This window comes from Pundamilia nyererei, unplaced genomic scaffold (assembly GCF_000239375.1).
Source record: "Pundamilia nyererei isolate P.nyererei 1_Seehausen unplaced genomic scaffold, PunNye1.0 scaffold00063, whole genome shotgun sequence".
NCBI classification, from domain to species: Eukaryota; Metazoa; Chordata; class Actinopteri; order Cichliformes; family Cichlidae; genus Pundamilia; species Pundamilia nyererei.
Window position 1 is genome coordinate 2,033,240 of NW_005187464.1, and position 13,613 is coordinate 2,046,852.

The window sequence follows — 13,613 nt, forward strand, 5'->3', positions numbered from 1 at the left end:
TATTGTAATATATCTATATCACTAAAGCACTTCTGGATGGATGCAAACTGCATTTCGTTGCCCTGTACCTGTGCATGTGCAATGACAATAAAGTTGAATTCTATTCTATTCTATTCTATAACTACCTCAGCCATGATTATTTCTTTCAATAACTAAAAGAATTTAAACTTTACACATAAATATGCAAGGTCCTGCTTCTGTCCCAAGACAACCTGTGCTAGACAGTTATGTCTGTGTCTTAGAGTGACCCCATGAAAGACTTGGGGATACTTTAAACTTGCTTGAAGGGGATAAAACATTTTAACTTATTCTTGTAAAACGATTTAAAACTACAGATTGATTTGAAAACGCCGTTGATTCAGAGATCTTCTGCATACTTTTAACAAGCTGTTATTTAAGTTACCGTTTTCTTCCTATCAGCTTGAAGTAGTCTGGACATTCTCCTCTGACCTCTGTCATCAACAAAGCATTTTCAAACACAGAACTGTGACTCAATGGATATTTCCTATTATTCAGACCATTCTCTGTGGCTCTATGGCTGCCTGAAAATTCCCAGTAGGTCAGCAGTTTGCGAAATAGTCAGACTACCAACAATCTTGGTACACTCAAAGTCACTTAGATCAGCGGTCCCCAACCTTTTTTGCGCCACGGACCGGTTTATGTCCGACAATATTTTCACGGACCGGCCTTTAAGGTGTCGCGGATAAATACAACAAAATAAAACTAGTACCGGTACCGAAAAAAAGAAAATTTATTCATAACACACGTGAAAAGACCCAGGAAAACCGAGTAAACGATAAAACGATAGCAAAATAACGCTGAAAACCGATAAAAACCCTGAAAACCATACATTTCACACCTGAGCCTCAACTCTCGCGGCCCGGTACCAAACGACTCACGGACCGGTACCGGTCCGAGGCCCGGGGCTTGGGGACCGCTGACTTAGATCACCTGGCTTCCCCTTTCTGATGCTCGAATTGATCTTCTGTATTTTTCTTGACCATGTCTACCTTAATGGACTGAGTTGCTGGATGTGAATGGCTGATTGGATATTTGCTTTAATGAGCAGCTGACCAGGTGTACCTAAGAAAGCATCCAGTGAGTGTATATTGCAGTTTGATGCCTTTAAAAATATTTTTTCACATCATCAAAACTAAGTAGTAATTCTATTTTCTTTTCTCTTTTCTAAAACTAACTATTATAGGCAGCTTTAAGGCATATTATTTATTTATTTGTTACATATTATTAAGGCAGTGTCTCACAGTAATGCTTGTATTTTGTCAGTTCTTTTGTGTTGGCATACGTCTTCTTCAGGATTATATTTCTCCCATTTTTCTAATAATAGGAGATAAGGTAAAGATCAGTTAGAGACAGTATCTGTAAATAATGTGAGATTTGTACAGCCACAATGTTTACACCATACGAGAATTAACCAGCTTTCACAACTTCTAGGCACACAGCACTGAACACCGTGGGTGTCCCATTGGGATCATCACTTATTTGGAAACATTTCTATTGTTGTTTGGGCTACACTCAGAGTAGTGCATATTTGGAGCTTATTTTTTCATATTTGGATTTTCAGTTTTCTTGTGTTTCCGTCAGTTGCATGTTTTTTCTTAGGTTGCAGCCCACTTTGTTCTCAGAGTCACCACACAATAGGGCTCTCTGCAGACACCAGCGACACAGAGATATGCTCATAAGGCATCACATCTGCATTGAGCGCTGGAGATCACAGTTTATTTACCCAAGACTATTTTTTCACACTAGACTCACCCTCCCACAAATGATTGCTTTTTGGCACTATTCAGTAGTGTCTGTCTGTAGTCTTGCAGCACACTGATAGGATCATCTTTTGTGCTTAAAATACCAAGATATCCCTGCCACGTTATAGATTGAGTCTTGGTGAACAGAAGCCGAGAGACATAAAACTACATAGAAAACATTACCCCATCTGGAGACTTTTGATGGTTGAAGTCTCTGCTTGTGTTTTAAAATCAGGACCAAATTCAGCGCATGCAACTGAGCCTTAATCCCCAAAGAGCATGGCCTCATTCCAGTGATTGATTCTCATTCAAGTGAATATTGATTGTCCTCATTCAGAGAGTTCAAGCAGCCATTTGTAACAGTAACAGTCTGATATCTGTATTCAGTATCAGTAGGATGCTGTGGTGTAATAGTTACAAAAGCCTACAGACAAGGTTCAAGGTAAATAATACTTTTTTTATCAGAGCTCATAAATATAATCGGTATCATAACCATATAGTATTATAATCATTGTCATCATGCCAGCCTTACCAGGCCATTACTGCCAGAGCTGTCCAGGGTACTCTAGTGTTTAGCTCATCATTACCTAACACCCTAATCTAATAGATAGACAGAGCAACCTTTTTCTCTAAAGCTCACTCTGCAGGGCACAATCCCTCACGTACTGCTGAAGCTTTAAGGCACACAGCGGTCTCTCTTAATTTGATGCTAGCAAACATCTCAGCTCCTGTTACTCTGACAAACTGCAGCCTGCATGGCAGACAGATTGTCCTAAATACAGGTGTTACTTTCTTAAGTTTGGCAACATTTGATTTTTGCGTCATCGTTGACCACAAGTTTGGTGATTTTCATTCCATTTTCAAAGTGATGTGTCTCTGTTTACATTTCTTGTGTTGTGCTAAATCAGTTATTGCCTAATTGAGCCAGCAGTCTCTGATGTATATAATAAAGAAACCTATGGAGCAACAAAGTGTATTTGTTTTTTTTGTACACCTATCTTGGCTTTAAAATACAAATATACCTGAGATACCCAATAACAGTCATTAGTTACTTCTTTTCCCTATTCGCACTTTGCTCCTCTCAGATGGTTAATGCATATCACTCTTCAATTAGTTTCGTTTTTGCATGCTGCAGTCTGGTGTTGGTTCTCATGCTGACAAAGAAATGTTTGCTTATCATAACAGGAAATTGTCATGCTCTGTGGCAACCACTGGGTTGTGCAGCGTTCCATCTGTACCATGTAATTTTTGCTGGCAGTCTTTAAGTGTACCACATGCACCTGTTTCCTGTCATTCTGTATTTGTAGTGGTTGTACAAATGTACCTAACACAGTGCCCCTTCGACCATGGTACATGTCGTCACGCCCTCATCTTGTTGAATTCAGTTGGGAAAATCCAAAATTAGCTGCGAAGATTAGACCAGGTCAGCTGATCATAGCCTGTATGCAAATAAAATATAACAAGTCATTATGTGACTACTTTCTAATTAAATATTTTCCTCACACTGCACCGGTACACCCGATCTTAGGTTGGGTTCCCCCACCTCCCAAATCCCACTTTAACTACTGACCCCTTTCTTCCCCTAAAAATGTTTTTTTATCAGATCATAAATATGAGTAAAAATTGGGCAATGTATGTGTTTTAACAAAAATTAAACATTTTTAGTTTGACAAATTTCCTTAATATATATTATATATATAATATATTCTAAAATTGAGGCGTGAACCCAATAAAATATGGAATAACAAGTTTGCTTGTATGTTTTTTCAGAGAAAATAAACAAATTATAGTTTGGTGCTATTTTGCAGATATTTATTCCACTTAAATTCAGCTTTGATCCTCTGTTGTTGTTAATGATTGATTAAAAGAAACTGTGGTGTGTGGGGCGTGAACCTTTTCCAGTTTCTCAAGTTTGAGAAGCAATGCTCTAATGGTTTCTCCTTTGCTCGCTCCTCGTGGAGCTGGCAGTAAAAGAATACTATAACCTTGGACATAGATCTCACCATAATGATGATAGATAAAGTGCCAAACAGAAATTTACTGGTTGGAAGGAGTACAGAAGCACTCGAACAAGTAAGTGTGAGACATATGTTAGTGCAAGAAATCCTGTGCAGGCTACAATATGTGCCTTCAGAGGTGGTAAGCAGAAGAGTCTAAAAAGAGTAAAGTATTTGCCGCAGCAACACTTTTAGGAACAACTAATACAGTTTTTGCCCTATCCAAGCTTTTTGAGCCAATTCAAATGAAAAATTACCTTTTTTTTTTTAAATGTTACAATTTCTCACTTACAACATTTGATTGCAATAAAATAAAGTTTCTGTTTTTATCTCCATTTTATTTTTTAAATTCAGTTGAAAACATCATCCTTGAATAAAGTAATCACTGGTTTAAGCTTCAACTTAAACTGTTTATATATTTGGTTGGTTATTGTTCAGTTCCTTAGGAGTTAGTTCATTTGCGTTATAATTACAGAGGATTATAATTAGCACATTTAAAGTTTCTGAAGATGCCAACAACCACTGCTAATTTGCCTGTGTATATAAAAAGCATAGCTACATTAAATCCCCACTGCTTCTTTAAGGAAATGAGTGTAGCTCTGCTGAGTAAACATTTGCTTTCTATATGGCTGTATTTATTGCTTTAAAAACAATAAAACCTCTGCTGAACAAATGGCAACTACAATAATGACTTTATTGTGCTGATGTCATGAAAGATTTTGATGAATCATGCAACAGTGTAACGCAGGAGGCCACACCTACATCGCTATCAATTACAGCACCATTTGAAAGTTTCAAGCATCACAGGTGGGAGCAGAGCCTTGAACACTAATCTATGGTTTGTCAATCCGGTGGCAGTTCCTCATCTGTACGAGCTTAGAGCCATCTGGTTTAGAAAATTGTTACTGCAGAGACACCTATTGGCTGCTGACAGTACTAGCTTCTTTATTTAGCTCACTATAGTTTTAATGCAGATTTACAATATACATTCATCCCTTTACTTTGTGAAAATAATATATATATATATAAAAAAGTAAAAGCTGTGATTTATTGATGTACAGAATTCAATTTGAGGTATTTGGTGGTGATAAGGATCGGGGCATTACCCTGTAGACACGGGTGGTGGAGATGAAGATGAAGGCTTGAACTGGGTTGCACAAAGGCAACTGCAAGGAAAAATGACAGATGAGCGGTGAGATTTAAAGTATGGAGTGAAGGCTGATTGGCCTGAAGAAGGCAAGCAGAAAGCTGATTGGGCTAGACCTGTGGTGTCACAATCAGCTTGAGAGTGTGGGAAAGTGGAAATGATGTAAAGCTTAGATTAGCCAGAAGCATAAGCTTCATGTAAAACTGAGGTTATTGTAATCACCTCTAAACATTGACTTAATACTTACATTGGTATGACATATACGTATGTATGTACAAATATGTAGGGACTGCTTTCTTGCATTTGCCCAATATAAAATTAGAAAAATCCTATATTAGAGTGATGCTAAAAACTCTCCTCATCCCCAGCTGATCCAGGCAGACGGCTGCCCCTTCCTGAGCCTGGTTCTGCCATCGGTTTCTTCCTGTTAAAAGAGGGGTTTTCCTTACCACTGTCATCAAGTGCTTGCTAAGAGGGCTGGCCATTTGCCAACAAACGATTGTTGGTGTTTTCTCTGTATTATTGTAAGGTCTTTACTTTATAATATAAATCTAAAATTTAATGGACTTGAATTACTTCTTGTATGTTTGTGTTTTTCAGGCTCTTGTTGTGGTTGTAATTCTGTAATGGATCTTTGTGCCCATCTACATTAAAGCTGGGGTAAGCAGAACTCTAAGGCTGCATATTGACCTGAAAGATCCTCAAAATCTATTCATTTCCACTACCCAAATGACATAAATGACTACTATGTCTGACAACACTTTGAGTAATGACAAAAATCTCATGCTTTGTGGATGTATTTAAATCGTCGCCTGAATACTTCAGAAGAGGTTTGGAGGACAGTGCATTCGCATTTATCTCTCTGTTCTCTCCCTTGTCTTGTATATCTTCACCAGAATTTCAGTAAGTGCCTCCAAAAGCAGCAGAAAATATTTATATTATACCTGTTTTCGATGGTCCTAAATTAAATCCTACACTTTTTTTCTCCCAATTCAGGCAGATATTTTTTCTGGTACAACCTTTGTCCAACAGGCCCTTGGGCCTTGGTTTTTCACTTCTAGCAGTTACTGCACTATATACTGTCAAAGGTTTGTACACAGGAAAAATTTCCTTCCTTTTCTATGGAACTCACAGATACTTTCCTAGAAAACTACAGTGTCATAGTACAATAACAAGTGTTATCGTACTTGAGAAGACTATGCCCAGTCATGGTACGATAATACTTGTTATCATACCATGACTGGACATAAAGTCTTCACAAGGCCATGTGACTACACATGGAGATTTAGAAACACATCACACACACACACACACACACACACACACACACACACACACACACACACACACACACACACACACACACACACACACACACACATATAATTGCTCTCTTTCTTCAATGTTGGTTTGCTGACTTGTTGTAGTCAATTGCCCGTGGACTATGATAACCATGAATTGGCCTTATGTTGCTTTTTAGTAACAACACATCCACAATTGAAAATTTTACAGAAGGAGTAGTTACATAATTACAATATGTGTGTTTCCAATAAATAAATACATTTTATCCAAGGTGGACTGATCTACACAGACACTTTACAGACCATCATCGTGGTTATTGGATCATTCATTTTCATGGGCTTTGGTAATATTTTACTTACAATTTATTTGTTGGACAGTTTAAAAAAAGGTGGGTGGTGGTGATTCTCCTCAGCTTTCCATGAAGTGAAGGGCAACGAAAACTTCAAGAGACTCTAGATGCAAGCTGTCCCTCAATCAAGGGTAACATCAGTGCAAACTGCTATGAGCCCCTGCCAGACTCCTTCCATATCTTCAGGGATCCAGTTACAGGAGACCTCCCATTGCCTGGCATGGTGATCGGACTCATTATTTAGGCTACCTGGTACTGGTGTACTGATCAGGTGAGTAAAGAAATAAACAGAAACACTGGGCAGCTCAGGTGCAGTTTTTAGCAATCATTTACAGTTAGTCTGTCGTCATAACCAGAGACTCAAACAACTGATTTACAGATTAACTCATTAACATATACACATTAATGCCCCTTCATATTGCTTTTTGAAGCATACTCAACAAGCAGTCTACAATGGGAGGATAACTATGCTTTTAGTTTAGTTCTCTTAGTAAGAGCCTGACGCCAATGTAATATTTTTTGTTCCATTACAGATAAAGATGATTTGATTCATTGGTTGTGAAGGAAATTAATATTTAAAGTGGAACATGGTGCCATAGGCTTCCACACAGCTGTCAGGTGGCTAAGTCTGCGTAAAGTGCTAAAAAGAGTATGGGAGCAGAAACTCAAGCATTTTGTGAGGAGAAAGGCAATTGTATTTCAGATCTCTCATGTGACAAATTATTGATGTGCACTAATAAATGAACTAAATAGCAAACTACAAGACCAGAATCTAATATGTGAATTGCACACCCTGTGATGACGTTTATGAGAATGTTGCAATTTATATCAAACCAGTTGGAGAGCAGCATTCGTACTCACATGTCAATAGTGAAAGAAATTGTACCATCCGTTGATCGCCTCAGGTGGTACTCATCCATGTTTGGAGCCTTGCATTTTAACTTTTTAAGGTGATTTGAAGACTTCAAATTAGTTAAGAGTGAAATGCACATGATTTTGTCTCCCTCCACTTGCACTTTATATACTACATCCAGTGATGTTCAGCTTGAACTCACTGACCTGCAGTCTGATTCACTCCTGGCAAAGCATTTCACGTCAGTATGCTGACAAGGTGTAAAATATACACTCAAGTTTTATCCCAAACATTCATGTTTTTACACACTAGGTTATTCATAGATTAAATAAAGGATGTGTGTTAGTTACACAAACTGGTAAAAGCTATTGTGACCATTTACCTCACGGCATTCACACTATAAAGATGGCCTAGGCTATAAGAAGATTGCCAACACCCTGAAACTGAGCTGCACACGGTGGTCGAGACCATACAGCAGTTTAACAGGACAGGTTCCACTCAGAACAAACCTCGCCATGATCGATCAAAGAAGTTGAGTGCACGTGCTCAGTGTCATATCCAGAGGTTGTGTTTTGAAAATACATGTATGAATGCTGCCAGCATTGCTGCAGAGGTTGGAGATGTGGAGGGTCAGCCTGTCAGTGCTCAGACCGTACGCCAGAAACCTGGAAGGCAGTAACGGGGAGGAGGCTCAGGGTGCTGACCTTAATCGCTGGGATGCCAGAAATACAAAACGAAACTGAACTGGAATACAGAAACCTAAACCAAACACACAGAGAAACACATAGCCATGAGGGAGATCGCAACACAGGACAGAGTGAGACGCAGACATGAATGAGCACGAGGGAAAACGAGCGAACAAACCACGGGAGGGAACACAACTGAACATGATCTAACTAACCAGCCAGACAGCTGTCACAATAAAACAGGAAACACTGAGACGTAGACTGACACGAGCTTGACAACAGGACATGGAACAGACATGAAAACTTAGAACAGACTGGGGAGACGAGATGGGAAAAAAGGAGAGAAACTCTGGAACAGGTAAGGGAGACAAAACAGAGACACCTCTAAGACTGCAAGGGCAACAGAGAGGTAGAGAAAACACAAGACAGAGGTCGAGCGAGCGAGAGAGGGCGAGGGAGGGCGAGGGAGAGCTGATGGGCTGGGGAAACATGGGTAAACATGCCAGACAGGGGAGACATGGAATGAACACAAGGAGGGGGAACTTGACAACAGGAAAGGAAAACAAGACACAAGGACACACATAAACAAAAAACACACAGAAGACAAAGACACAAGGGCAACCTAAATAGACAAGAAACTAAATAGAATAAACTCAAAATGACTAAATAAACCTGAATAAAGACCAACCAACCAGAATACAAAATTGACACCAAAACAAAAGAACTCAAAAACACTTTGTCAAATGACCCAGGATCATGACAGTTACACATTTTAACACATTTTTCAGGTCAACATTCTTGAATCAGCAACGTTCATATGTGCATCCACCTTCAGCCAACTGGAGTATGTGTTAATGTCTTAGACAAACCCACTCTTTGTTTTCCCTTCTTTTACATCTACACTATCTACGCCTCCTGCTTTCATCTCCCTCTCACATGCACACCAAAGGTTATAAAGGTAATCGCTTTCTGTAAACGCTTCAAACAGAGCCGACTCAAACAACACTGCTGTTGTCTGTCTCAGCTAAAATGTCTCAAGATTATTCTTATTTTGAATTCTCTTACATAAACAGAAATGCAGAAAATGATGCAAAAAACACCACGGCTCTTAATAATGCTGCAGATATCTCTGTTATTGTGGTGTACTTCCTGGTCGTCTTGGCAGTTGGAGTTTGGGTAAGTTTTGCAATCACTTTTAAAACCAATTTCTCTGCAATTCCTCAATAATTTTATAAACTGTTTCCAGCTAAGAAGATTTAGTATAGTTTGTATGTTAATGTGTCCTAATGTGTCTTACACCCCTGATTCTAAAAAAGTCAGGACACTGTGTAAAACGTAAATGAAAGCTAAATGCAATGATTTGAAAATCTCATAAATTCATATTTTATTTCTAGTGGAAATTTCAAATTAACCTAAAAAAACATGTACCATTAAAAAAAATCCTAATTATGAATTGGATGGAGGAATTTTGTCCCATTTTTGTCTAATAATATAGGATTCTAGCTGCTCAACACTCTTGGGTGTTCCTCATATTTTTGCCTAAATGGTTGGAGTTGGTGAAAGGTCTGGATTAATGCCAGGGCAGATCAGTCTTTTCTACTATGAAGATATCCTGTTGTGATAGATGCAATGAGCATTGTCTTGCTGGATAATACAATGCTCTCACTGAAAAAGATGTCGTCTGGATGGGAGCATATGTTGCTCTAGAATCTGCACATACAACACCTTGCAGCATTAAAGGTTCCTTTACAGATCTGCAAGCTGCAATGGCATAGGAAGCAAGTCACCCTCATACCGTCGAGTGACTGAGTGCTGTTAACAAGCCATGTTTTTCTTCTCCTCTTTAGTCTGGATGTCTTTGTTCCTTCAATGTAGTCTGTTACAGTTTTGCACATATTTAAGGATTTTCTAAAAACGTGCCTTTGTCCTGTTACAGTCTATGGTCCACACTAACAGATCCACTGTAGGTGGCTTCTTCCTTGCAGGGAGGAGTATGGTATGGTGGCCGGTGAGTATCTTTATATTTAGAATTAGATCCTTTACAATATTCTTCCTGCATTTAGAGCCATTAACATTTTTTTATTGCTGTGTTCAAATGGAAAACAATGTGATGTAAGCTATCATAAAAGAAGCATTTTATGGTACAGTGGTGGTTATCATAGTCACGTCATAGCAAGAGTGTCCCCCAGGTTCAAATCCTAGCTGTGCCATTCTGTGTGAGTTTGCATGTTCTCCCTCTGCCTCCAGGTATCCAGCTTCCACCTGTAGTCTAAAGACATGCATTTAAGGTTAGCTGATCATTCTACATGGACCATGGATGTGAGATAGATAATGTGCTGTATGAATGCGTGGTCAAATTATGACTACACATAAAGCATGTTGAATGCACAGGGTTTTCCCAGGTGCCTGGTTTCATCTTATAATCCTAAAAAATGCATGTTAGGTTAATTAGTGATTGTGTTCTTATAGCTGGAATGTGTTATTAAGATTTTGTTTTGTATGATTTGGCACCCTCTTGGGGCCACAGTTGGCACTTGGGAAGCTTGTTGTGCCCAGCTAGTAGTGATGGGAAGTTCGTTTTCAGACCTTTTCAGAGTCCTGCTCTTGTGGCTTGTCTCCCAAAGAAGAGCTGGCTCTTTTGGCTCCCAAATGGCTCTTCATTTATTATCATCTGTAGCCTCACATTTTAGCCTTGTTTGGCAAATATGAATGGTTTGTGTGTTGACAAACCCTTTTGCATTGAGTGTTTTTGTGAGAAACCTTGTAATTGCATAATTTTGTGCATTTGTTCACACAAAAACAAAACGCTGCAAACAAATCCACAGAACAGAAACAGAGCCAAGGTAGCTGTTCAGTAGCCAAACAGTTTGTCCTCAGTGCAGGTTGACATTCAGAAAAATCAAATGCCTCAGCTTGGATGGGCTGATGCGGTTTCTCCACTTAGTTAGTGTCTGCTTCTTTAAACTGCAGCCAGATGCTGCTTTGTTTATGGGTGTCAGTCATATTCACCGCTGTATATCATCTCACTGACTGACTGAGGGGTAGTGATGTGTGGAGCGGTCCTGAACTATCAATGCTTCCATTACCAGCGTTTCATGTTGCAGGATCAATTCCCATATGAAAATATCAATAACTAATTTGATTACACTTTTCTAATTTTAAAATTTTTACATTTTTTATTTAAATATGACTTACAGACAAAAGTAAACTCCACAATTAGCGGGACATTTGGCAATACCCTTTGGATAGGAACTACAATCGCCTTCCGCCTCTCATTCAAGTGCGTGCTAAGGCTCCACAAGAATGTGAGTCAGTGAGATACCCAAGGCACAAAACAGACCACAAAACACTCAGTCTTGACTTTGTTCACAGATTATAACTGCGTTTATGTTCAGCATATAAATTATGCTGTGTGCAATGTGTGTGGGAAGACAGTTAAATACTGTAGCAATGCAAAAAACCTTGTTAAAAAAAAGTGGGGTGCTGGCTCTCACTTGATGGTTCGATACAAGTGCCCAGTAGAGGTGAAACCTTTGGCCATGAAGACTGTTTTGAAGCCTGAGGAAGAGTGCTGGTATCTTCCATTGTTTGGAGTATACCATCTGCAAAAGCCTGGACAAGTAAGGGTTGTTTTTGACTCAAGTGCCAAACACGAGGGGGAGTCATTGAATGATGTCCTTTTGGTCCAGACTTGAACAACACTTTGGTTGGTGTGCTACTGCAGTTTCTAAAAGAGCCCATAGCAATAACTGCAGATGTGAAACAGATGTTCTACTGCTTTACTGTAAGGGACGATCACCGAAATTACTTACACTTTCTCTGGTACTGTGACAATGACCTTGCAAAAGATGTGACAGAGTTCTGCATGACAGTGCATGTGCTTGGCAATAGCCCCTCGCCAACTGTGGCGATAGATGGGCTACAAAAAGTCTAGTTTTGAACAGAGATTAAGACTAGTAAAGTCCCATATAAATATGATTTATGAGGTTATATGAGATTAACAAATCATCATCATTACTTCTGAGTAATCAAATGTGTAAATCATTTACAATTTATACAATATACTGAGATGTGGGCTAGCATAAAAAGCATAACCAAGTTGATTCTTGAATGAATTCTTAAGTCTCCTTAATTTACAAATGGACCTACTGACAGATTGAACTGTGCTCTCCACAGATCGGAGCATCACTGTTTGCCAGCAATATTGGCAGTGTCCATTTCGTAGGAATTGCTGGTACTGGCGCAGCTTCAGGAATAGCCATTGGTGGATTTGAATGGAATGTGAGTAACTGTTCCTGAGCCACTGATTCATTATCAGTTTTTATTTAAAATAATTTCCTCGCCTCTGATACTGAATAAGTTCATGTCAGCTCATAGTTTATTGATTTTTATGAGCGCTCCATTGTGCAGAGGAAAAAAGGATGAAAGGAAACAGGGTTCCTGATTATTGCATATTTATTGTGTGTTTCAGTCTCTTTTTGTGATTGTTATCCTGGGATGGATCTTTGTGCCCATCTACATTAGAGCTGGGGTAAACAAAAGCCCTCATATATATATTTATTTACCCTTTATAAATAAGCAATGATTAATGAGTAAAATCTCATGTTTTGTGGATGTATTTAGATCATCACCATGCCTGAGTACTTGAAGAAGAGGTTCGGAGGACAGCGCATTCGCATTTATCTCTCTCTTCTCTCCCTTGTCTTGTATGTCTTCACCAAAATCTCAGTAAGTTCCTGAAAGAAAAGCAGAGAATATTTCTATTGTGCCTGTTTTGGATGATCCTAAATGAAATCCTACTTTTTTTTCTCCCCATTCAGGCCGATATTTTGTCTGGTGCAATTTTTATCCAACAGGCACTTGGGTTGAATATCTATCTCGCTGTTATTGCACTTCTGGCGATTACGGCACTGTACACTGTCACAGGTTTGTACACGGGGAAAAAATCATTTCCTATTTTACTGAACTTACAAACAGACATTTTCCTCATAAACTACCCAAGAAGTAATATACAGTTATATTATGACTGGGGGTAAAGACTTCTCAAAGCCGTACGTGGAGATGTAGACACACACACACACACACACACACACACACACACACACACACACACACACACACACACACACACACACACACACACACACAATCGCTCTCTTTCTTCAATGTTGATTTATCTTTGCTGAGTTGCTGTTGTTGATTGCCATGAACTAGGATAAGCCTGAATTGGCCTTCTGTTGCTGTTTTGTAACAACACATCCACAATTACAAGTTTTAAAGAATGAGTAGTTACATACGGTGCCCCTACAGACAAAGCACATGCAAACCCCAAAACACAACGGAAGTGCTCCAGAACGCTAGGGGCAGTGTTGAGCTCGATTTGCAAAATAAACGGCAAGTTTGTCTGTATGGGACGGTCTAGTCTCCGTCGCGCTTCCCAGGTTGCCTAGCAACCATGATACTAACCGCTGGAAACGTGTCATACAACTTTGTTTGACAGAAATGAAGGAGAACAT

At 39.2% G+C, this 13,613-nt stretch overlaps 1 protein-coding gene and 1 pseudogene across 1 annotated transcript in view; both read left to right on the plus strand.

The window, feature by feature from the left end:
- LOC102203264 (sodium/glucose cotransporter 1-like) overlaps positions 1-6,802 on the plus strand; it is an 11,991-nt pseudogene extending 5,189 nt beyond the window's left edge.
- Positions 6,803-9,126: 2,324 nt separating this feature from the next.
- The window catches only part of LOC102203546 (sodium/glucose cotransporter 1-like), a 27,694-nt gene continuing 23,207 nt past the window's right edge, over positions 9,127-13,613 (plus strand). Inside the window, exons 1-6 of the mRNA XM_005735359.2 lie at positions 9,127-9,273; positions 10,034-10,105; positions 12,274-12,378; positions 12,569-12,628; positions 12,721-12,825; positions 12,918-13,023. Of these exons, the coding sequence (XP_005735416.2) occupies positions 9,127-9,273; positions 10,034-10,105; positions 12,274-12,378; positions 12,569-12,628; positions 12,721-12,825; positions 12,918-13,023 (595 nt within the window). The remainder of the gene's footprint in view (positions 9,274-10,033; positions 10,106-12,273; positions 12,379-12,568; positions 12,629-12,720; positions 12,826-12,917; positions 13,024-13,613) is intronic.